The 25,630-nt window shown below is 48.9% G+C and overlaps 1 protein-coding gene across 1 annotated transcript; it reads left to right on the top strand.

Moving 5' to 3' along the window:
* Positions 1 to 1,658: 1,658 nt before the first annotated feature.
* On the top strand, positions 1,659 to 24,675 carry NSUN6 (NOP2/Sun RNA methyltransferase 6). Its single transcript, XM_054389959.1, has 11 exons — positions 1,659 to 1,733; positions 3,876 to 4,031; positions 7,029 to 7,108; positions 8,521 to 8,630; positions 9,400 to 9,553; positions 10,964 to 11,045; positions 11,290 to 11,409; positions 13,595 to 13,739; positions 16,876 to 17,024; positions 18,851 to 18,976; positions 24,379 to 24,675. Exons 1-11 carry the CDS (start codon positions 1,659 to 1,661, stop codon positions 24,673 to 24,675), a joined length of 1,494 nt encoding a protein of 497 aa, XP_054245934.1.
* The last annotated feature ends 955 nt before the right edge of the window (positions 24,676 to 25,630 follow it).

Raw genomic sequence — 25,630 nt, 5'->3', positions numbered from 1 at the left:
ATCTGGTGCTGATCGGCATCTGGTACTGATCGGCATCTGGTACTGATCGCCATCTGGTGCTGATCGGCATCTCGGTACTGATCGGTATCTGGTGCTGATCGGCATCTGGTGCTGATCGGCATCTCGGTACTGATCGGTATCTGGTGCTGATCGGCATCTGGTGCTGATCGGCATCTCGGTACTGATCGGCATCTGGTGCTGATCGGCATCTGGTGCTGATCGCCATCTCGGTACTGATCGGCATCTCGGTGCTGATCGGCATCTGGTGCTGATCGGCATCTCGGTGCTGATCGGCATCTCGGTACTGATCGGTATCTGGTGCTGATCGCCATCTGGTGCTGATGGGCATCTGGTGCTGATCGCCATCTCGGTACTGATCGGTATCTGGTGCTGATCGGCATCTGGTGCTGATCGGCATCTCGGTACTGATCGGTATCTGGTGCTGATCGGCATCTGGTGCTGATCGGCATCTCGGTACTGATCGGTATCTGGTGCTGATCGCCATCTGGTGCTGATCGCCATCTCGGTACTGATCGGCATCTCGGTGCTGATCGGCATCTGGTGCTGATCGGCATCTCAGTACTGATCGGTATCTGGTGCTGATCGGCATCTTGGTGCTGATGGGCATCTGGTGCTCATCGGCATCTGGTGCTCATCGGCATCTGGTGCTGATGAGCATCTCGGTGCTGATTGGCATCTTGGTGCTGATCGCCATCTCAGTACTGATCGGCATCTGGTGCTGATCGGCATCTCGGTGCTGATCACCATCTCGGTACTGATGAGAGAGTTGGGGCTGTTCAGCCTGGAGAAGAGAAGGCTCTGGGGAAAATTTAGAGCAGCCTTGCAGTATTTGAAGGGTGCTAGAGCAGAGCTTGAGAGATACTTTTGACAAAGGCATGGAGTGACAGAAGAAGGTACAATGGCTTCAGACTGGAAGGTGATGGATTTAAATTAGACATAAGGAAGAGCTTCTTCTCTGTGAGGATTGGTGAGGCACTGGAACAGGTTGCCCAGAGAAGTTGTGGAGGCTCCAAGCCTGGAAGTATCTAAAGCCAGGTTGGATGGGGCCTTGAGCAGCTTGATGTAGGAGGTGTCCCTGTCTGTGTCAGGAGGTTGGAACTAGGCAGTCTTTAAGGTTGCTTCCAACCCAACCCATTCTGTGATTGTAAGAACTTCAAAGATTGGACTTACAGGAGTCAAAAATCAATTCTGTATGGAGCCTTTGTGAGTAAATTCTAAGGTTAAAGAGCAAGTGCTCTCTAAGAACAGCTAGGGGAACTTCAACCAGAAGGGATGGGGAAGTGGTGACACTTTGCTCACCTTTCAAACACTGCTACAATAGCCTTGGAAGGTATGGCTGGGAAGGATGTGAGAGGCAGGAAACGAGCAGCCTCATTGTGAGGTGACTGCTAATGCTAAAGGTGTTAATGAACATATTCTGGAATGTAATTAACAGTGGTGACACAATCATGTCCTGAGCAGTATTGGGAATATTGAGTCCTGTAAAAACACTATTAAAGCAGAAGAATCAGAAACTGCAGCTTAGTTTGTGAGTGCATCTTATGTTGCATTTATAAACTTACCCAACGTGATAAAAACCACTAACAAAATATTTTCCTTCTTCCAATTCTTTCCCAGCTGTTAAAAGTTGAAGGGAAATGTCCTTCTTCCCCAAAATCTCTTTCCAGCGTGAAGTTGAAGAGTATCTCACCAAAGTGTTCAGAAATAATGAGGTAAGTGAAGTAGCTACTACCAACACCAGCAAAAAGTCCTTAACTGAGCACTGTTAACAGTCCTTTGATCTAATATTTTGTGTGAATTGAATACCTTAGAAGAAGAGGGCTGGAGCATCCCTGCTCTGAAGATAGACTGAGAGTTGGGGTTGTTCAGTCTGGAGAAGAGAATGCTCTGAGGAGACCTTCTTGTGGCCTTCCAGGATCTGAAGGGGGCAACAAGAAAGCTGGGGAGGGACTTTTTAGGGTGTCAGGGAGTGATAGGACTTGGGAGGGATGGAGCAAAAGTAGAAGTGGGGAGATTCAGATTGGATGTTAGGAAGAAATTCTTTCCCATGAGGGTGGTGAGACACTGGCACAGGTTGCCCAGGGAGGTGGTGGAAGCCTCATCCCTGGAGGTTTTTGCAGCCAGGCTGGATGTGGCTGTGAGCAACCTGCTGTAGTGTGAGGTGTCCCTGGCCATGGAGGGGGGGTTGGAACAGGATGATCCTTGAGGTCCCTTCCAACCCTAACATTTCTATGATTCTATGATATTTTGTTTATGTCAGAAAGACTTTTAATGTAGATCTACTTAAAATACAAAATTGGTGTTTTATGCTTATTGGCTCAAAGTAACCAAAAAAATGTGTGAACTAGACTTTGATTTTGGATCCCATGGAAGAGTGATCACAGGGAAAATAAGAAGGGCAATATAAGAAGGACATGGAACTGCTGCAGAAGGTCCAGGGGAGGCCACAAAGATGATCAGAGGGCTGGAGAACCTCTGCTGTGGGAACAGGCTGAGAGAGTTGGGGCTGTTCAGCCTGGAGAAGAGAAGGTTCCAGGGAGATCTTAGAGCAGACTTCCTGTGCCTGAAGAGGGCTCCAAGAAAATTGGGGAGGGCTTTTGACAAGGGCTTGTAGTGACAGGATGAGGGGCAGTGGCTTTTAGCTGGAAGAGGGGAGATTTAGACTGGAGATTAGGAAGAGATTCTTTATAGTGAGGACACTGGAACAGGTTGTCCAGGGAAGTTGTGGATGTCCCCTTCCTGGAGGTGTTCACAGCCAGGCTGGATGAGGCCTTGAGCAACGTGGGCTGGTGAGAGGTGTCCCTGCCCATGGCAGGGAGGTTGAAACTGGATGATGTTTAAGGTTCCTTCCAATCCAAACCTTCCTGTGGTTCTATGAAATTAGCCACTTATTAACCACATAACATTGACAAGATGTCAACCTAGTGTGGAACCAAAAATACTCTGAACAGTCTATGGATTCCTAATGTTAAAGGACACAAACATGATGGGTTTGTATATGGAGATGAGAGTTACTCAGAGGTGTCCTTTGTGCAGTATCAGAGCTTGCTAGCAGTTACTTTTGGCACTTGCTGCAGCCTGTTAGCAGTGACCTGGCTTGTTCTTCCAGCAAGTCCATTCCAAGAAGTTTATGAGGATTTCATTGGGATTAGGCCTCCAGACACATCTCAGTGATACACTGCACATGACCATATTCTTCCATTTCTGTGGAGTGTTTAATCAGTTATTTTTCTGCACTGAATAAGAATCCTAGGATGATCAGTTAGGATCATCCAGTCCAACCATTCTCTAACTCTCCAAAGGCTAGGACTAAACCATGGTCCTTAGCACCACAGCTCTGCCTCTTGGAAACACCTCCAGGGATGGGGATTCAACCACCTGTGCCAGTGCCTGAGAACCCTTTCAGGGAAGAAGGTTTTTCTTGTGTCTAACCTAAACCTCCCCTGGTGCAACTTGAGGCCATTTTTCACTCCCCCTTTCACTTGTTACTAGGGAGAAGAGTCCAGCCCCCACTTGGCTCCAGTCTCCTTTCAGGGAGTTGTAGAGAGGCAGAAGGTCTCCCCTCAGCCTCATCTTCTCCAGGCTAAACACCCCCAGCTCCCTCAGCTGCTCCTCCCCAGCCCTGTTCTCCAGACCCCTCCCCAGTTTTGTTGCCCTTCTCTGGACCTGCTCCAGCTCCTCAGTGTCTTTCTTGGAGTGAGGGCTCCAAAACTGAGCCCAGATTTATGGCTCCCCTGTGCTGAGTACAGGGGGATGAACACTTCCCTAATCCCACTGGCCACACTATTTCTGATCCAGGCCAGAGGCTGCAGTGTGAATCTCTTCAATACAAAAATCTCTTCTTTCTCTTCCAGCTTATCACTGCTTTAGGTGCCCAGGAGGTGGAGTGTAAATATCAGTCTCTGTTAAATCATCTGTCTCATCCACCAAGTTTCACAACTGTTAGAGTTAATACTCACTTGGCCTCAGTGAGAGAGGTGAAAAAAATGCTGTTTGAAGAGATCCAGAAGGTTTGTGCAATTTCTTTGTTCCAGCACAAAATAACAGGGTATGGCATCTTTTGCCTGAGTCTCAGAGCTTTTCATTACTGGAAACTGTTCCTTGACTTAATTCATGGCCACTGGTATTAACATCATGCAATCATATTGATTTCCTTTCAGCATTCATCCTTAAATGAATGAATCATTGTCTAGCTGTATTCCTCACCTAATCTGCCCAAGAAAGGCAATAACAGATGGAAAAGGCAACCAGCCAACCCTCCTTCACATGGCAGAGCCAGGCCTAGGTAGGATTTAGGGAACTGCTGTAGGAACTACTGTAAAGGCATCATAAGCTGAGAGAGGATGGTAGAAAGAGAGAAAAAGAATAGCTCAGTGTGGTGTGCTGAGCATGGGCTTTAAGAGGAGTGTGTCCAGCAGATCCAGGGAGGTTCTCCTTCCCCTCTACTCTGTCCTAATGAGGTCTCACCTGGAATATTGCATCCAGTGCTGGGCTCCCCAGTTCAAGAGGGACAGGGATCTGCTGGAGAGAGTCCAAGGGAGGGCTACCAGGATGCTGAAAGGACTGGAGCAGTGCCTGGGGAGGAGAGGCTGAGAGCCCTGGGGGTGTTTAATGTCGAGAACACTGAGAGGGATTTAATAAATATCTGAGGGCTGGGGGTCAGGAAGGAAGGGACAGGGACAGCCTCTGCTCTCTTGTGCCCTGGGACAGGACAAGGAGCAATGGATGGAAACTCCAGCACAGGAGGTTCCACCTCAACATGAGGAAGAACTTCTTCACTGTGAGGGTCCCAGAGCACTGGAACAGGCTGCCCAGAGAGGTTGTGGAGTCTCCTTCTCTGGAGCCTTTCCAGCCCTGTTTGGATGTGTTCCTGTGTGACCTGTGCTGGATTCTATGGTCCTGCTCTGGCAGGGGGTTAGACTAGAAGATCTCCAGAGGTTTCTTCCAACCCCTGACATCCTGTGATGTTTATTTAAGAGAAAAGGAGAATGGCTGGCTGGGTCATTGCTCAACCTGTTTAGGAAAGTGAGAAAATCTGTAGGTTTTAGAAACTGGAGGCAGAGGTCCAGAGCAGCCTGCAGCAGCAGTAATTCCCTTTTTTTGTAATCTCTCTTTAATCTTTATATATACATTTTCTGAATTTTTACTTGCCTTAATGAACATTCATTGGTCTGACAACATGTAAGCTGTTATGTTTAACAAGTAGATTGAAACTCTCTGCTAGAATCACAGAATGGCCTAGTTTGGAAGGGACTTTAGATATCATCTACTACAACCTCCCTGCCATGGGCAGGGATACCTCTCAACCACACTTGGTTGTTCAAGGCCTCATCCAACCTGGCCTTGAATACCTGTAGGGATAAGGCTTCCACAATCTCCCTGGTCAACCTGTCCAGTGCTCACCACCCTTGTACTGAAGAACTTCTTCCTAAGATCCAGTTCCTAAGATCCAGTCCTACTCTTCCTCAGCTGCAAACCATTCCCCCATGTCCTGTCTCTCTGCACTCTAGAAAAGTCCCTCTGCAGCCTTCCTGTAGGATATCTTCAGGTATTGGAAGGCAGCTCTAAGGTGCCCCTAGAGTCTTCTCTCCCAGCTGTACACCCCCAGCCCCCTCAGCCTGTCCTCACAGCAGAGCTGCTCCAGCCCTTGGATCATCTTTGTGGCCTCCTCTGCACTCACTCCACAGCTCTGTGTCCTTCTTCTGCTGGGGACACCAGAGCTGGAGGCAGGATTGGAGGTGAGGTCTGAGCAGAGCAGAGTCAAGGGGCACAATCCCCTCTCCTGCCCTGCTGCCCACACTCCTCTGGCTGCAGCCCAGCACACAGCTGCCTTATGCTGGGGACACCAGAACTGGAGGCTGGATTGGAGGTGGGGTCTCTCAGATCTTCACTGTCTAAAAAAGATCTGATTCTTTAAGTCAATGCCAGTGGGTGTGCAGGGAGCTATTTCCTGACAAGAGCCAAGAGATTTCTGGGATGCAGAGGCAGCTGACAGTATTGTGCTGGTTGGAATGGTAATGAGTTAGGCTAACTTTAGGTTGATTGTAGAAGTCTGGAAATGGATATTGCAGAATGATCTTTTGCTGCTGCAAGGGAAAATGCTTTGCTGAGACCTGATTTAAGAGTGGCTTTTCATAACCTTGGCTTTTGAGTTGTGGTTGTGTTAGACAAGCAAACTACATGACAGCGTGTAACAGATTCATGAATTGTTTTCTCTACTGAAGGAAAATACTTATTTGTCAAACTAATCTATGGGTTTGCATGTTTGAAGGATAGATTTGAGAAGATACCCTCTTTTTAAAGTCCAGGAACACTTTTCAAATGGCCAGCTGGCATTTCTTGGAATATATATCCAAATCTAGTCCATGTGGTGGTGTTAGGTCATAGGCTTCACTGGATGATCTCAGAGGTCTATTGCAGTCTCAATAATTCTGTGATTCTGAGCTGTGAACTCAGCTCTCAGCTGTAGAGAGCTCAGCTTCTCATCTCTCTTCAATTAATCAAATGGAAGCTGCAAGGAGAAATGTGAAGTATTATCAACCTGGCATATTGAACAAGACAGGCAGTACCTGAGTTGAGTTAAACAGTGACATCAAGAAGATAACACAGATTAGATCCAAACTTCTCTGCTGTTGTGACCTGATGACAACTTGAGATGATCTTCCTCCAGAAGACAGCAAGACCCAGTGTCAGAACACTGGGCCACTCCCTGAATCATGGCTTAGGTTGGAAGGGGCCTTAGAGATCATCTAAGCCACTTTAAATCCTGTTGTGGTCTTGTTGTTTTTCAATTTATTAAGCATTTAGTCTTTTACACCAGAACTTTTAACACAGAGTGTCTCTTTACACTCTTTTAACTGCTTTCACTACATTTGTCTTTTGATCTCTAACAGCTGAAAATTAATGAACAGAAAAATAGTTTTCAGTCTAATTTAAGTACTTAAATAGTGGGAAGTTTCTTTTGCTGCTCTTAATAATTGTGTTTTTGGTTTTCCTTCATGAAACAGCAATTTAAAGGACTATTTGTTCCTGTTCTTGAGCACCCAAAACTGCAGGATATCCTGTTGATTCCTGTCATTGGACCCAGGTTTGAAACTTTCAGTCTTCAGCTTTGAAATGTCTGTAACACATGTTCTGCTGGTGTTAAAGGGTGCTGCTGCTCTTGTTAAAGGGTGATGCTAATGAATTTCTGTAAGTGAAGCACAAATTCATTTCTGTTAAGACCTAGGGGACAGTCCAGGTTAGAGTTTTAGTCCTTAAAAAACAGATTCATAGAATTGCTTTGGGTTGAAAAGCCCTTTAAGCTCATCCACTCCAACCATTCTCTACCTCTCCCAAGGCTGGGGCTAAACCATGGCCCTCATCACCACAGCTCTGCCTCCCTGAAACACCTCCAGGGATGGGGATTCAACCACCTCCCTGGGCAGCCTGTGACAGTGGTTGAGAAACCTTTCAGGGAAGAAATTTCTTCTAATCTCCAACCTAAACCTCCCCTGGGGCAACTTGAGGCTGTTTCCTCTCATTCTATTACTTGTTATTAGGGAGAAGAGACCAACACCAACCTGGTTCCCATCTCCTTTCAGGGAGTTATAGATAGTGAGAAGGTCTCCCCTCAGCCTCCTCTTCTCCAGGCTAAACAACTCCAGGTCCCTCAGCTGCTCTTCCCCAGCCCTGTTCTCCAGACCCTTCCCCAGCTTTGTTGCCCTTCTCTAGACCTGCTCCAGCTCCTCAATGTTCTTCTTGAAGTAAAGAACCCAGAACTGCACTCAGAGGTGTGGCCTCCCAGTGCTGAGTACAGGGGGGCAATCACTTCCCTAATCCTGCTGGCCACACTATTTCTGATCCAGACCAGAGGCCAAGCCAGTCCAACCATTCTCTAACTCTGCCAAGGCTGGGGCTAAACCATGTCCCTCAGCACCACATCTCTGCCTCTTTGAAACACCTCCAGGGATGGGGATTCAGCCAGCTCCCTGGGGAAAGATGTAAGAAAACAGAATTCTCTCATTTATGGAATGAACTTTACACAGGGAAAATGTGACATAAGTATATCCTCTCTGGACAGCCAGGTAGCAGAGAGAAGAACTAAACTTTTGTGATGGAATACAGAGGAATGTAGACAGGCTGGATGTGGATCTGGTTCAGATTGGATGTTAGGAAGAAGTTCTTCCCCATGAGGGTGGTGAGACACTGGAATAGGTTTCCCAGGGAGGTGGTGGAAGCCTCATCCCTGGGGGATTTTCAGGCCAGGCTGGATGTGGCTGTGAGCAACCTGCTGTAGTGTGAGGTGTCCCTGCCCATGGCAGGGGGTTGGAACTGGCTGATCCTTGAGGTCCCTTCCAATTCTGATTCTAGACTACATGCTAGTTAGCAATCTTTGCTATTGCATTGTGAACCCCTTCCAGTATTTATGGACTAGAGTTTACCCAAGGGGTATTTGCACTTTTTTTTTTTCTGTATACTTTTCTTTGTTTAACCTTGACCTATATTTGGTGTTTTCAGGAGTGATTTACAAAAACACACATCTGAAGTGATTGTTGGAGCCCACTGTGGATATGCAGTACTTCGAGGAGCACATGTTTATGTCCCTGGAATAATATCCACCTCCAGATGTAAGAGTTCTCAAAATACACTCTGTTCAGCTTTTCAGAGGTTGGAAAAAAATCATAGAATGGTTTGGGTTGGAAGAGGCCTCCAAAGGTCACCTATTTCCAACCCCCCTGCTGTCAGCAGGGACATCCTCCACTAGATCAGGTTGCTCAGAGCCCTGTCCAGCCTCATCTTAGATACCTCCAGGGATGGAGCCTCAATCACCTCCCTGGGCAACCTGTTCCAGTGTTCCACCACCCTCATGGTACAGAACTTCTTCCTCACATCCAATCTCAATCTGCTCTGCTCTAGTTTGGAGCCATTGCCCCTGGTCCTGTCCCTGCAGGCCTTTGCAAACAGTCTCTCTGCAGCCTTCTCATAGTCCCCTTCAGGTACTGGAAGGTCACTATTAGGTCTCCCTGGAGCCTTCCTGAAAGGAGGCTGGTGTGAGGTGGGAATTGGTCTTTTCTCCCAGGTAACAAGGGATAGGATGAGAGGACACAGCCTTATCTTGTCCAAGGGGAGGTTTAGGTTGGATATTAGAAAAAAAATCTTCCTCTGAAGGGTTCTCAAAGAGTGGGACATGCTGCACAGGAAAGTGGTTGAATCCCCATCTCTGGAAGTGTTTTAAAGAGTGTGGTGCTGAGGGCCATGGGTTAGCCCCTGCCTTGGGAGAGTCAGAGAATGGTTGGACTGGATGATCCTAAAGGTCTTTTCCAACCAAAGTGTTTCTCTAATTCTATGATTTCAAGCATTTTCTTAATCTCAGAATTTCCCCTCTTCTTTGTGCAGTTATGAAAGCTGGAGATCTGGTCTCAGTGTATTCAGATATTGAAGGCAAATGTAAAAGAGGAGCCAAAGAATTTGACGGAGTGAAAGTTTTCCTTGGAAATGGGATTTCAGAAGTCAGTCGCAGTGAAATCTTCACTTCAAGTGGCCCAGTGAAGTAAGCTCCATTCTGACTGAAATCTACCCCTACAGCTTTGCAAGGAGAGGGAAGAAGATGGGAAGACACTTGGAGGTGTTCTGTGTACCCTGTGTGAAACCACCAGAGGGCTTTGACAGAGAGCATTGGGGCTGAGCATTGGGGTTGGCAATATTGGATGAAGCATTGGAGCTGTCATAGAACTGTGCCTCCTGCTGTCTTCTGGAAACTTCCCAGTCAAGGTAGAGGCTGTATGGTAGCAACTGGGATTAAAGCACTACAGCAGGTATTACGTAGTGCCATCCCAGATAACAGTTTGCTTGAGAGGCAGAAGGAAAGAAATGAGAGCCTCCTTTACTTGAGTAATGTGGAACTTCCATTCTCTCTGTGCTCAAACTGCCTTTGGGGAAAGTGTTCTTCACCCCTTTCCTGACTGGGTAGCTCAGAAGTGCAGTCCTGCCTCCTAAAAATATTTGTAGGGTGGTTGGGGTTTTTGTTTTTCTTCAAATTAGTATCTTTAAATCTAGTTTATGCATTTTCTTCTGTTCTCAAAGCTTGGTTTAGATCTCAGTTTGTTCTATGTACAAAAAAGACCAATTTGCTTTATGCAATTTTGGCAGATAGTTTCCATTTGTGATGTAGTACCTTTTGGTTATGATTTACCCAACTTAGTGAGGGGATCTAAAGGAGTATCTGATTACAACATTACAAATAGTTTTCATTGTTTTTTTGTAAGTCCTTTCACTTTTGTGAGAGTGCTTCAGGTTTCTATTTCATAGAATCACAGAATGGTAGGGGTTGGAGGACACCTCTGCAGATCATCCAGTCCAACCCCCCTGCCAAAGCAGCATCACCCAGGGCAGGTCACACAGGAACACATCCAGGTGGCTTTGAAAGTCTCCAGAGAAGGAGACTCCACAACCTCTCTGGGCAGCCTGCTCCAGGCCTCCAGCACCCTCACAACAAAGAACTTTCTCCTTATGTTGAAGTGGAACCTCCTGGGTTTTAGCTTAAAACCATTGTTCCTTGTCCTGTCACTGGGTACCACCAAACAGAGCCTGGTGCCTTCATCTTGATAGCCACCCTCAGCTATTGATAGACATTGATCAGATCCCTCTCAGCCTTCTCTTCTCCAGACTGAACAGCCCCAGGGCTCTCAGTCTTTCTTCATAGCAGAGATGTTTCAGTCCCTTCATCATCTTCCTGGCTCTCTGTTGGACTCTCTCCAGCAGGTCTCTGTCTCTCTTGAACTGGGGAGCCCAAAACTGGACACAGGATTGCAGCTGTGGTCTCAGCAGGGCAGAATAGAGGTGGAGAACCTCCCTAGCCCTGCTGGCCACACTTTTTCTGATGCTTAATGATTTTAATTTAATACTATAAAAAATTCCCAATCTGAGTGGTTGAAATTGTTTTTTTTTCCCTGTTTTTCAGTGGGCTGGGCATAAGAATGACAGAGCCAGTCTACCTCAGTCCTTCCTTTGACAGTGTGCTCCCAAGGCTTTTGTTTCTACAGGTATGTTTGTTACAAAAGTAAAAGCCTGTACTGCTTGCAGGCTGAACACCCCCAGCTCCTTCAGCCTGTCCTTGGATCATCTTTGTGGCCTCCTCTGCACTCACTCCAACAGCTCTTATGCTGGGGACGCCAGAACTGGAAGCAGGTTTCAGGGTGGGACCTCACAAGAGCAAAGGGGCAGAATTGCCTCTCTTGCCCTGCTGGCCATCAGGCTTGAATTCTCCCCTATTTCTTTTTTTGACAGAACTTGCCTTCTGTGGTTGTGAGTCATGTTTTAAACCCTCAGCCAGGGGAGAGAATTCTGGATATGTGTGCTGCCCCTGGAGGGAAAACAACCCATCTTGCAGCATTAATGCATGACCAGGTAAGAGAAGTCTCTCAAGTGAGCATTTTCTGTCTTGGTGAAGAAAGTCACTTGATTTAGCTGTCAGAACACACAGATCATTCACAGCAGCAAGCTGTTAATATTAGCATGTTCTGCTTCCCAATATCCTTCACAGATCATTCACAGCAGCAAGCTGTTAATATTAGCATGTTCTGCTTCCCAATATCCTTCACAGATCATTCACAGCAGCAAGCTGTTAATATTAGCATGTTCTGCTTCCCAATATCCTTCACAGATCATTCACAGCAGCAAGCTGTTAATATTTGCATGTTCTGCTTCCCAATATCCTTCACAGATCATTCACAGCAGCAAGCTGTTAATATTTGCATGTTCTGCTTCCCAATATATTTTGCTACACCTCAGAGTTACAGAAAGAGGCACAGACTCTTTGCCAAATAGTCACCATCACATTGGAAACCTCCTTTGCTGTGTATTGACTTGCTGAGGTGGATCTGATTTGAGTTCTTAAATTAATTATTTGTAATGGAAGAATTCCTAATGTGGAAGGCAAAGTTACACAGGAATATGCTGGATTCGTAGACTCATAGAATGGGTTGGGTTGAAAGGGACCTTAAAGATCATCCAGTTCCAACCCTCTGCCATGGGCAGGGACACCTCCCACCAGCCCAGGTTGCTCAAGGCCTCATCCAGCCTGGCTGTGAACACCTCCAGGAAGGGGACATCCACAACTTCCCTGGGCAACCTGTTCCAGAGTCCTCACTATAAAGAATCTCTTCCTAATCTCCAGTCTAAATCTCCCCTCTTCCAGCTAAAAGCCACTGCCCCTCATCCTGTCACTACAAGCCCTTGTCAAAAGCCCTCCCCAATTTTTTGGAGCCCTCTTCAGGCACAGGAAGTCTGCTCTAAGATCTCCCTGGAACCTTCTCTTCTCCAGGCTGAACAGCCCCAACTCTCTCAGCCTGTTCCCACAGCAGAGGTTCTCCAGCCCTCTGATCATCTTTGTGGCCTCCCCTGGACCTTCTGCAGCAGGGATCAGGCATCCACAACCTCCCTGGGCAACCTGTTCCAATCTCTCAACACCCTCATAGTAAAGAACTTCTTACTAATGTCCAATGTAAATCTCCCCTCTTCCAGTTTCAGTCCAATCCCTCTCATCCTATCACAACAAGCCCTTGTAAAAGGTCCCTCTCCAGCTTTCCTGCATGTCCCCTTCAGGTACTGGAAGGTGTGTTCTTGGAGCCTTCTCTTCTGCAGGCTGAACAGCCCCAACTCCCTCAGCTTGTCCTCACAGCAGAGGTGCTCCAGCCCTCTGACCATCTTTGTGACCTCCTCTGCACCCTCTCCAACAGTTCCATGGCCTTCTTGTGTTAGGGGCTCCAGAGCTGGACCCACTACCCTGAGTGGGGTCTCACTGTTTTCTCCAGATGTCTTTCAGGAGGTTTGTTCTGGCAGTGGCTGGCATGGGCCAGATGAAGAAGAACTTTTCTTCCCCCTTGTTCTCTTTTTCTGAGAGTCTCTCAGAAGGACTTCCCTGTGGCCAGAATACTACAGCACATGTGCAGCAAAGCCACTGTTCTAGTGACAGACCCAACTTTCAAGCACAGTCAGATGTGTGTGTGCATGGTTGGAGGTTGATAGGAGAGAAGCAGTGGGACCTGGTCATTGAGTGCTTCTTGGCTCACAGCACATAAAGGCTCCTTTCTTTTACTTCTGACTGCTATACCTAATGTGACAATCAGTCAACAGCTTGTCTTTACTGGCACAGGCTACCCAGGGAGATGGTTGATTCCCCATCCCTGGAGGTGTTTCCAAGAGGCAGAGATGTGGTGCTGAGGGCCATGGTTTAGCCCCAGCCTTGGGAGAGTTAGAGAATGGTTGGACTGGATGAGCTTAAAGGTCTTTTCCAACCAAAGTGATGCTAGGATTCTATAAAACCCACTTGCCAGAAGCCAGATATTGGAGGATAGTGTAGAGAATGACTGTGCCAAGCAGCTAGTGCCAGTCAGAATGCACACAGCTGCTCTCAGCCTAATGTAGGTATCATGGAAAACATGAATGAACAAGGCCTGCTGCAGTGTGGATTAAAGAATAACAAAATTCTGTGGGTAAGGCCACTACACTGTTTGTGGAAAGGGCTTGAACCCAGGGTCTGCACATCCATGGAATCCTGTGCTTGTGATAAAAACTTGGACCTTTTTTTCAGGGTGAAGTAATAGCCATGGACAAGGTGGCTAACAAGGTCAAAAAGATGAAGCAGAATGCTGACCTGCTCCAGCTGAAGTGCATTAAGGCCTTTTGCTATGATGGAACAAAGGCACTTACAGCTGAGGAGAGAGAGGCTGGACAAGGTAAACAGCTTGGGGGGTGGTAGCTTTTACAAGAAAACAGTCACCACTTCCACACTAAGAGTACTGAATGTGCCACAGGTCTGCAAGGCCACCACAACCCCAGGCAGTGCTACAGGCTGGGGTCAGAGTGGCTGGAGAGCAGCCAGGCAGAGAGGGACCTGGAGGTACTGGTGGACAGCAGCTGAACAGGAGCCAGCAGTGTGCCCAGGTGGCCAAGAAGGCCAAAGGCTTCCTGGCCTGGATCAGGAATAGTGTGGGCAGCAGGAGCAGGGAAGTCATCCCGCCCTGTGCTCAGTTCTGGTTAGGACACACCTTGAGTGCTGTGTCCAGTTCTGGGCCCCTCAATTCAAGAGAGATGTTTAGATGCTGGAATGTGTCCAGAGAAGGGCAACAAGGCTGGGGAGGGGTCTGGAGCACAAACCCTTGAGTGCTGTGTTCAGCTCTGGGCCCTCCCTGCAGGAAGGACCTTGAGGGGCTGGAGCCTGTCCAGAGCAGGGCAGGGAGGCTGGAGAAGGGCCTGGAGCCCCTGGGCTAGAGGAGGGGCTGAGGGAGCTGGGGGTGTTGAGGCTGGAGAAGAGGAGGCTGAGGAGACCTCAGTGCTCTCTCCAGCTCCCTGAAGGGAGGTTGTAGCCAGGTGGGGGTTTTCTACCAGGCAACCGGTGGCAGAAGGAGAGGACACAGTCTTAAGCTGCAGCAGGGGAGGTTTAGGCTGGATGTGGGGAAGAAATTCTTCCCAGGAAGAGAGATTGGCCATTGGGATGTGTTGCTCAGGGAGGTGGTGGAGTCACCATCCCTGGAAGTGTTTAAAAATGCCTTGGTGCCAGGGGTTATTTGATTAGATGGTGTTGGGTGATAGGTTGGACTGCATGATCAGGAAGGTCTTTTCCAACCTGGTTAATTCTGTGATGCTGTGAAGTCTTGGCAGATAGCTAAACTGCTTCAGCACAGTGCAGGGCCTTTTATTTTCTGCTACTCTGGTGATTAGCATGAAGCAAACCCAAACCTCAGCCTGTCTGTTCATAAAGGGAATGCACTCATCTCCCAGGTTACAGCAAAGATTTAAAGCTTCTTTCAGGAGAACATTTAACCCTATCTGAATTGTTTGGCTTGGTCTGAGCCATGTTGTGTGCAGAAGGACTTGTGTTTTCTGCATCTGGGTTGGGACAATCCCAAGCACTGATACAGGCTGGGCAGAGACTGGCTTGAGAGCAGCCCTGGAGGAAAGGCCTTGGGGGTGCTGGGGGAGGAGAAGCTCAACATGAGCCAGCAGTGAGCACTTGCAGCCCAGAGAGCCAAGCAGAGCCTGGGCTGCAGCAAGAGAAATGTGGCCAGCAGGGCCAGGGAGGGGATTCTCCCCCTCTGCTCCACTCTGCTCAGACCACACCTGGAGCTCTGTGTCCAGTTCTGTTCCAGGAAAGATCTGGAGGTGCTGGAAGGTGTCCAGAGAAGGGCCTTGAGCAGAGGGCTGGAGCTGCTCTGCTCTGGAGACAGACTGAGAGAGTTGGGGCTGTTCAGTCTGGAGAAGAGAAGGCTCCAAGGAGACCTTCCTGTGGCCTTCCAGGATCTGAAGAGAGCTCCAAGAGCGTGGGGAGGTTTTAGGGTGTCAGGTAGGGATAGGACTTGGGGGGAATGGAAAAAAAAATAGAAATGGGTAGATTCAGATTGGATGTCAGGAAGAAGTTCTTTCCCATGAGGGTGGTGAGACACTGGCACAGGTTGCCCAGGGAGGTGGTGGAAGCCTCATCCCTGGAGGTTTTTGCAGCCAGGCTGGATGTGGCTGTGAGCAACTTGATGTAGTGTGAGGTGTCCCTGCCCATGGCAGGGGGGTTGGAACTGGCTGATCTTGAGGTCCCTTCAACCCTAACAATGCTATGGTTCTGCCTGAGAATCCTCACCTGGCCAATGAGGTTATTAATACCTAACCCTCAGGAGTGCTGCAGGGTTTGAGTTGCTTGCTGTTTGTTCAGCTGTTGAGGGGCAAGTTCTGTAGAAGCAGAGTGGATTATTTTAAGTTCCTTTCATTTGCTTTTCTGAAGGGCTGTTATTTATGATACTGGTTCTGTTCCCATGATGGAGCAATTGAAATGGTATCTGCTGGCTTGATTATTTTTAGTTTGTTGTGCAAAGTATGCTGCTCTCTCTCTGTTTTATCCCAGTCACTGGTTAGCCTAAGTAGGAAGCAGGTTGCATAATTCACCTTCCTTGTCCTTGTGCCTTGAAGTTACTCTTACTCTGGAGGAATATCAAGATACCTTCTAATAGTCTTTGTGCACATAAATACTGTAGGTGGTATGTAGCACTTAGATGAAGAAGAGCCTGCTGGAACATTGAGAGGTGAGGAAGGCTCTGCTTTTTCTGTACCTTCCTGCAAGTAAGACACATGCTGTATTGCAAACCTTGGAGTAATAGATCAGAGAGAGAGAGAAATCCAAGATTCACAGAATCACAGAATGGTTTGGGTTGGAAAGGACCTTAGAGACTGTCTAATTCCAACCCCCCTGCCATGGGCAGGGACACCTCCCACCAGCCCAGCTTGCTCAAGGCCTCATCCAGCCTGGCCTTGAACACCTCCAGGGTGTTCATTTAAATCAAAAGCTGTTATTGCCCAAAGGGATGATGCATTGAGGGATGGTATGTATCTGAGCCTGGGGGTCAAGATGAAGGGGCCAGGCTCTTCAGTGGTGCCCAGTGATAGGACAAGGAACAACAGGTACAAGCTGGAACCCGGGAAGTTCCACCTCAACATGAGGAGAAACTTCTTTGGTGTGAGGGTGCTGGAGCCTGGAGCAGGCTGCCCAGAGAGGTTGTGGAGTCTCCTCTGGAGACTTTCCAACCCCACCTGGCTGTGTTCCTGGGTGACCTGCCCTGGGTGACCCTGCTTTGGTAGTGGGGTTGGACTGGGTGATCTCTGGAGGTCCCTTCCAACCCCTGACACTCTGTGATTGTTTGAGCTCCCATAACCAAAAGTGTAGTTTCCTGGGGGCTGAGACTTGCCTGTAGCTGAGCTGACTTTGTTGTCAGTGTGCTGTGGGACGTAGCTGCTTGAAGGGAGCACTGAGGCTGCTCCTTTTCGGGGGTGACAGGAAAGAAGGGGAAAGACACAGGCACATGTTCCACTGCTAACTGCTTCTTGCAGAAGGACCCCCATTCTCACCAGAGTCATTTGACCGAATTCTTCTTGATGCTCCATGCAGTGGGATGGGACAGAGACCCAACATGGCTTATCCCTTGACCTTGAAGGAGGTGACCTCTTACCAGCCACTGCAGCGCAAGCTCTTCGCTGTGGTATGTACCAAGTCTTTTGTGAGCTAAAGTCAACAGAAAGGCTTCAGCCTGAAAATGAGGCTATTTTTTCCCCCCTTCACCAAACAAGACAGCTTTAGGTGCCAATCAATCTCTCAGCTCCACCACACCTGTTGCTAGGTGTAGTCAACTCACTGGAGCATGGGAAAGGCATATGTAAAGCACATGTCCCAGGGTGAGCTGGTTGCCCTTAAGAAAGCCACAAAGCTGCAGTCCTCCAGAAGGTCCAGAGTGTCCAGGAGGTGTACTGGGATGTGTATTTCCTCTCCTAAGTCCTGCATCTCTATACATCTGGCTGCAAAGTCAGATTCTTTCTCTTTCTACCCCTTCTCCTCCCTGGAAGCAGTGAGCTCCCTTAGACTGGGACCATCCTCCCCCTACACCAGGTTATCTGTGGCCTTCAAGGCCTGACTAATTTTTATTGCTCAATCTTGGCCTGTTTAGGTCTAATGCCAGGGACTAAGGGGAGACAGTTTCAGGCCTGCCCAGCCTGAATTCAGCCTAGCAATGGGGGGGGAAGAAAGAGCCCTGGGGTGTATGTTAAACCCCAGGTGGGGAGAAAAGGAGCAACTGGGGTTTGTGGTTTAGTCTGGTTGGGGGAAGGTGCTGGGGGGTTTTCATGTATCCTGTATGTGTATTAGGTGCCAAGGATTCAAGTGGTCTGTATTCTCCTGTATATTTTTGAATATATTTCTGTATTTCTCTCCAATTCTCTCCAATTATTTTACTTCCTTTGGGAGTAAAGTCATTTCTGTCTGCTGTCTAAGACACCACAATAAAAAAACACCTTTGAATGTGGTGGTGTTTTTTTTTTTTTTTTTATTCCTTCCATATCCTCAGGTTTAATTGATGATAATCAGCTGGAGAATATTGGAGTCTTTTCTCTGCAGCAGCAGCAGCAGCAACACAGACTCTTGTCAATTCCCTGCCCAGAGCTGTTGTAGGGTATGAGCTGCAGGCCAAAACCAGCAGGCCAGGCTACAACATCACAGGAGTGTGCCTTGTGCTGATGCTGCAGGAGAATCATAGAATCATAGAATTGTCAGGGTTGGAAGGGACCTCAAGGATCAGCCAGTTCCAACCCCCCTGCCATGGCCAGGGACACAGCAGGTTGCTCACAGCCACATCCAGCCTGGCTGCAAAAACCTCCAGGGATGAGGCTTCCACCACCTCCCTGGGCAACCTGTGCCAGTGTCTCACCACCCTCATGGGGAAGAACTTCTTCCTAACATCCAATCTGAATCTCCCTATTTCTATTTTTGTTCCATTCCCCCCAGTCCTATGACTCTCTGACACCCTAAAAAGTCCCTCCCCAGCTCTCTTGTAGCCCCCTTCAGATCCTGGAAGGCCACAAGAAGGTCTAAATCTGGATTAGATGTGATGAAAGTGAACCACAGCTTGGAAAGCAGCACAGCTGTAGCTCCCGTGTCAATTACGTGGAACGAGTTGACATTTAATAAAACTGATGAAAAAATTGTGTATCTCTGGTTGGCAGCAGGTAATGCAAACAGAACTGCTCTGCCTGGGATATGCAGAGCTGCCCAAATACCAAACCCTGCAAGGTGAATGCTCTCAGTGGCATTAATAAACTGCAAGAGCTAGGATGCTGATTTGGAGAGAGGAATCTTGGTTCTCCATGGGATCTTTTGTTCCCTGAGAAGAATGAGCATCCTAACTCCTCTCTTCAAAAGAAGTAATGAAGTGCTAAGTTTGAATAGTCTAGCTAATGGTTTGATAGCTGTTGTTGCTTAATGTGAGAGAGTCTGCCTTTAAAAATCATCTGGAGTGGTGTTGGTTTCTCCCTGCAGGCAGTGCAGCTGCTGAAGCCAGGAGGGGTTCTGGTCTACAGCACATGCACAATAACGCTGTCGGAGAATGAGGAGCAGGTGGCTTGGGCCCTGAAAACTTTTCCATGCCTCCAGCTGCAGCCACAGGTAACAGCATTCCCAGTGTGCTTCACACAGTCCAGGGAGCTTCTTCTGGTACGGGCTTCATTTCCTGGCTTGGATCAGAAACAGGGTGGGCAGCAGGGCCAGGGAGGGGATTATCCCCAGAGCACAGCTGGAATGCTGTGTTCAGCTCTGGGCCCTCCCTGCAGGAAGGACCTTGAGGGGCTGGAGCCTGTGCAGAGCAGGGCAGGGAGGCTGGAGAAGGGCCTGGAGCCCCTGGGCTAGAGGAGGGGCTGAGGGAGCTGGGGGTGTTGAGGCTGGAGAAGAGGAGGCTGAGGAGACCTCAGTGCTCTCTCCAGCTCCCTGAAGGGAGGTTGCAGTGAGCAGGGGGCAGCCTCTGCTCCTTGGTGTCAAGCCACAGGAGCAGAGGAAATGGTTCCAAGCTGCCCCAGGGGAGGTCCAGTCTGGATGTTAGGAAATCTTTCTTCCCTGGAAGGGTTCTCAGCCATTGGAATGTTGTGCCCAGGGCAGTGCTGGAGTCACCATCCCTGGAGGTGTTTCAGCAGTGTGTGGAGCTGGTGCTCAGGGACATGGATTGGTGCTGAGCCTGCAGTGCTGGGTGGAGGGTTGGACTGGATGGGCCTGAAGCTGGTGAGGGACTGTTTAGGATGTTGGGTAGTGACAGGAGTAGGAGGAATGGAGCAAAACTAGAAATGGGTAGATTGAGATTGGATGTTAGGAAGATGTTCTTCCCCACGAGGCTGGTGAGACACTGGCACAGGTTGCCCAGGGAGGTGGTGGAAGCCTCATGCCTGGAGGTTTTTGCAGCCAGGCTGGATGTGGCTGTGAGCAACCTGCTGTAGTGTGAGGTGTCCCTGGCCATGGCAGGGGGGTTGGAACTGGATGATCCTTGAGGTCCCTTCCAACCAAAGACACTCTCTGATTCTGTCATGCTTTTAATAAATCTCTTTTTCACTGCAGACAATTTTGACTGCCGAGGATAGAAATAACAAGGATTTCTGAGGCTGCTTTAATCTTCTTTCATCTTAAATTGAGCTTCATTTAGGGATCTTTAAGTAGCTTCCCACTGTGTACTGTGATTGGTTTGATTGATACAACAGTCATGTAAAACACAACAGGGATAAAAGTGGGCTTAGGCTAAAACTCTTTTGCAGTTGGTCTTTAATGCATATATCTTGTTCTCTTTTTTTGCACAATCAAAAAAAAAAGAGGTGAGAAATGTTTTGTTGATGCCACTGATGTAGCCCAGACCTGCATGAAGGATGGGAGAGAAAGTGAAAGAACCTTGTGTTGTGAGGAAGAATCACAGAATGGTCTGGGTTGGAAGAGACTTCCAGAGCTCATCCACTCTGACCTCCCTGCAGTCAGCAGGGACATCCCCAATAGATCAGGTTGCCCAGAGCCCTGTCCAGTCTCACCTTGAAGATCTCCAGGGATGGAGCCTCAACCCCCTCCCTGGGCAACCTGTTCCAGTGTTCCACCACCCTCCTGGTGCAGAACTTGTTCCTCACATCCAATCTCAATCTGCTCTGCTCTGGTTTGAAGCCATTGCCCCTGGTCCTGTCCCTGCAGCCCTTTGCATACAGTCCCTCTGCAGCCTTCTTGTAGCCCCCTTCAGGTACTGGCAGGCTGCTGTTAGGTCTCCCTGGAGCCTTCTCTTCTCCAGGCTGAACACCCCCAGCTCCCTCAGCCTGTCCTGTAGCAGAGCTACTCCAACCCCCTGATCTTTCTCGTGGCCTGCTCTGGACCCTCTCCATCAGCTCCATGTCCTTCCTGGAGGACTGTCTATCTATGGCAGCTATATTTGCCTTATGTAAAGGAATGAGGGAACAAATGTACTTCAGGCTCAGTGTCCCAGGGATGTCTCTTTTGTAGCTAGTGTCTGCCATTAAGATGTCTGAGAGGAGGCAATGTACAGGCAGATACTGGAGTATACAGGACAGGGTATAGGAAGGAGTATTTTATCACAGAATCAGACTAGTTTGGGTTGGAAGGACCTTAAAGATCATCTAGCTCCAACCCTCTGCCATGGGCAGGGACACCTCCTACACTAAACCAGGTTGCTGAAGGCCTCATCGTTTTGGGTTTGAACACTTCCAGGCTTGGAGCCTCCACAACTTCTCTGTTCCAGTGCCTCACCACCAGATGGGGGAAGGATTTCCTCTTTGTGTCTAATCTAAATGGAGCTTCTTCCTGTTTGAAGCCACTGCCCCTCCTCCAGTCACTCTCTGTACCTCATGCCTTTCAAAAGTATCCCTGACCTTTATTTGTACCTTGACTTTATCACCAGACTGCCTGCATGTCTCTTCCTCTGCTTCTGTGAGGACCTGGATGGGTGATTTGTTCAGCACCTTGACTCTGAGGAAAAGCAGAACTCTGACAACTCTTTAGCTTACTTCTCATTCTGTGATGACTTTGTGTCTGTCTTAAGCTGCACCGTAAATCTAAAAACTACCTTCAGTAGGTGTACACTGAGCAATTCTTTGAAGGCTGGTAATGAATTAACAGAACTGAAGCTTTTCCCAGAAGCTGTGTACCTTGGAGTCCTTCTGCCTGTTTTCCCACTCTCTGTTTAATAAGAACTCTTCAGTCTGAGCTGTTTCAACAGAGACTGAACATTTTACCTCACAACAGAAAGATTCTCCTTGGCAGAATGGCAAAGCAAAACACAAGCCCCAGTAATTCCAATGCAGGCTGAATTGTGGTTGAATGCTCTCAGCAGTGATGCCAGCCTTCAGCTGGTTTGCACACACCAATGCCCTGTCTGGGAACATTCAGCTTGCTTTTTATTTTGTGCAGTATGTTATAAAATCCAATGAATTGTTGAGCCACAGATCAGTCCTAGGATCTTAAAACCAGTTCCCCCAGGAGTGTGAACTGAGGTGATCTTTTCCAATGAACAGGAAGCTGGAGTCTAGGTAGCACACAGAATCACAGAACATTAGGGCTTGGAAAGGACCTCCAGAGATCATCCAGTCCAAGCCCCCTGCCAGGGCAGGAGCACCCAGGGCAGGGCACACAGGAACACATCCAGGGGGATTTGGAAAGTCTCCAGAGAAGGAGACTCCACAACCTCTCTGGGCAGCCTGCTCCAGGCCTCCAGCACCCTCACACCAAAGAAGTTTCTCTTCATGTTGAGGTGGAGTTCTCCCTTCTGTTCCAGTGGCTCCTCCTCTGCTCCAGCTTCCCCCCAGTGCCCCTTGTGCTGTCCTTGGACATCCCTGAGCAGAGCCTGGCTCCAGCCCTGCACATCTTTATCACCAGCAATGAGGGCAGCCCTCAGGCTCCTCTGCTGCAAGCTCCAAGCCCCAGCTCCCTCAGCCTGGCCTCACAGGGAGATGTTCCACTGCCTGCAGCAGCTTTGTGGCTCTGTGCTGGACTCCCTCAAGCAGTTCCCTGAGGTCCTTCTTGAGCTGAGTGGCCCAGAACTGGACACAATATTCTAGATGTGGCCTCAGCAGGGCAGAGTAGAGGGGTTGGAGAATCTCTCTGACCTACTGACCACAGCCCTTCTACTGCACCCCAGCATGCCCTTGGCCTTCTTGCCCACCAGAGCACATTGCTGGCTCAAGGACATCCTTCTGTTCACCTTGACCCCCAGGTCCCTCCTCTCTGTGCTGCTCTCCAACAGACCAGTCCCCAGTCTCTGCTGCTCCATGGGGTTGCTCTTTCCCAGCTGCCAGACTCTACCCTTGCCCTTGTTGGATTTCATTCCATTTCTCCCTGCCCAGCTCTCAGCTGAATGGCAGCACAGCCTGAGGGCTGTCACCACTGCTCCCAGTCTTCAGCAAACTGGCTGCCAATTGACTCACCTCATGGATTTCCCATATTCTTTAGTCTCTCAGTGGACACCTCCTTATGTACCCTGTCCACTGTCTCCCACTGGCCCAGTCTGGCAACAGAACCTGGAATCATGTTGGGGCAGGAAAGAACGGGAAATGGAGCCACAGGTAGGTGCAGGTGACCACAGGGCAGCTGATCCTTTGTGCAGACTTCTTCTCTGGGCTTCACACAGCAGTTACTCTGTGCCAGCTGAAATGGGTAACCTAAGTGGAAGGAGAAAGGAGAAAGTAGAGGAGAACACAGCTCTGTGAGCAAGTTGGTGGAGCCCATGTGACACTGTTCTGCCCAGGCTTTTACCTTTCCATCTTCTGTTGCAACACTTAATGCTGCTGCCCCTGTCTCCTTTCCTATGCTGTTTCCACTCCATTTGCCATGGGCACCTCTTTTTGCCTCTCCTCTTTTTGCCTCTTACCTGGAAAGCTCTGAAGTCTTGCTGAGGAAGAAGAGGAAAAGAATCAGCCTTTTGTCTGCCCAGCTTTTGCAGTCAGGCAGCTCAGCTGCATCATGTGCTGCCATGGTGTGTCAGCAGAGTGTGGTGGCTCCACAACCCACTCTGCTGGAGGCTGCTTCAGTCACTACCTTAGACTAGATGTACAGAGATCTATTTTTGATACTGCAGTGGCAGCTTCTGCACAGTTTGTTCTGTCTCCTCACTGAAGGCATTGGAATAACAAGCCAGCTAGGGAACAGGGTTGTTTTTTTCCCAGGAATCAGTGTACTAGATAAAAAGCAGTCAAGGCTACTCACAGGAATTGCTGAGCAAAAGGCTGGGGTTTTAGGAACTGCTGAGCAAACAGGGCCCTTCTCTGCTCCAGAATTTTGATGCCAAATGTCTTCCAGCACTCCCAGGGTCCCTTTCTGCAGAGCTGCTTCCCAGCAGGTCCCCTCACCTGTCCTGCTGCAGAAGGTTGTTCCTCCCCAGGAGCAGGACCCTGCACCTGCCCTTGTTGAACTTCATGAGGTCACCTAAGAAGGGCAACAGGTTAAAAACCACCAGCAGATTTACAAACACCTGAACAGCAATGCTAGAATCATAGAATCAGAGAATTGTCAGGGTTGGAAGGGACCTCAAGGCTCATCCAGTTCCAACCCCCCTGCCATGGGCACCTCACACTACAGCAGGTTGCTCACAGCCACATCCAACCTGGCCTTAAAACCTCCAGGGATGAGGCTTCCACCACCTCCCTGGGCAACCTGTGCCAGTCTCTCACCACCCTCATGGAGAAGAACTTCTTCCTAACATCCAATCTGAATCTACCCATTTCTATTTTTTTTCCATTCCCCCCAGTCCTATCCCTACCTGACACCCTAAAAACTCCCCACCCAGCTCTCTTGGAGCTCTCTTCAGATCCTGGAAGGCCACAAGAAGGTCTCCTCAGAGCCTTCTCTTCTCCAGACTGCACAACCCCAACTCTCTCAGTCTGTCTCCAGAGCAGAGCAGCTCCAGCCCTCTGCTCATCCTCGTGGCCCTTCTCTGGACACCTTCCAGCACCTCCAGATCCTTCTTGTAATAGGGGCCCTAGTTTAGGGTAGATAAGAACTTTCCTGGTGCACTAATCTGCTTCTCTTTGCTGCTTCCAAAGGAACCTCACATTGGAGGAGAAGGCATGAGGGGAGCTGGGCTGTCTCCTGACCAGCTGAAGCTGCTGCAGAGATTTGATCCATCTGCTGCCACGCTGCAAGGAATGGACAGTGATTGTTTGCAAGAGTGCAGGGAGGAGGACCTGATTTCCCTGGCAGACAAGGACTGCATTGGGTTCTTCATTGCAAAGTTTGTCAAATGGAGCAGTCAGGCAGGAGCTGGCAGCACAGCCCCTGAGCCTCAGCACCCGCACCAGGTGTGCGCTGCTCTGCCACACTGTTGCCAGGCCAACAGCTGATGGCAGGGTTGCTATGGCAGCCCTGAAGCCTGCCAGCTGTGCTGCCTCCAACCAGCCACAGGGTGCAGAAAGAAAGTCTGGCTGGGGGAAGGGAAGGGTCACTTGCAAGTCTCTGTTTGCTTTTGAAAGGGCAGCAGGTCAGAGCATGGAAGTCACCAGTGGCACTTAGTCACAGATGGCACCGGGTTGGAAGGGACCTTCAAAGGGCATCTGCAGGGACACCTCCAACTCAGTCAGGCTGCCCAGGGACACAGCAAGTCTGATCCTGAGTGTCTCCAGGGATGGGGCCTCAACCACATCCCTGGGCAACCTGTTCCAGTGTCTCACCAACCTCACTGTGCAGAACTTCCTCCTGATGTCCAACCTAACTCTGCCCTGATCCAGTTTCAAACCACTGCCCCTCGTCCTGTCCCCACAGGCCCTTTCCCTGCTGCCTGTCCTGTCCTTCCCCATGACAGTCTCTTACTAGTGCAGCAAGCCCAGGAACAGGGGCCCTCTGGGAGGAGAAACCAGCTGCTTCCTGAAATGCAAACCTAAATAGAATGGATGGCAGCTTTGGCAATAAAAGAAATGGCGTGGAATTTAGAAGAGGTTGTTTCTTTGGAGGTTTTGCCCATAGTTTCCTGTTTTCCTTTAATTAGTGCTTCACAAACCACTGCAACCTTTTACAAAGAACTTGTTTTATGAATGGATGCTTAGAACCTCATGTCTCTTTTTATTTTAATACAAGCAAAGAGTCTCTGTACACAGTAGTATATACACAAGATACGATTAGGCTTTTTGTAGCATGTCTTATAGCAGCATGAATATATTAAACCATCTCACTCTGGGAATGGAAATAAATAATTGGTTCAACAGCAAACTTCCCATGCATTAAGTGTATTGGTTCTGAAAGAGCCTCTGCTGCACTGGCTGCTGACAAGTGACAGGTTTAAAGTCAGACCTTTGCAGCAGA

The sequence above is a fragment of the Indicator indicator genome, chromosome 20 (assembly GCF_027791375.1).
Source record: "Indicator indicator isolate 239-I01 chromosome 20, UM_Iind_1.1, whole genome shotgun sequence".
Taxonomy (NCBI): Eukaryota; Metazoa; Chordata; class Aves; order Piciformes; family Indicatoridae; genus Indicator; species Indicator indicator.
Note: the sequence above shows the minus strand (reverse complement) of the source record. Positions and strands in the feature narration are given on the sequence as shown.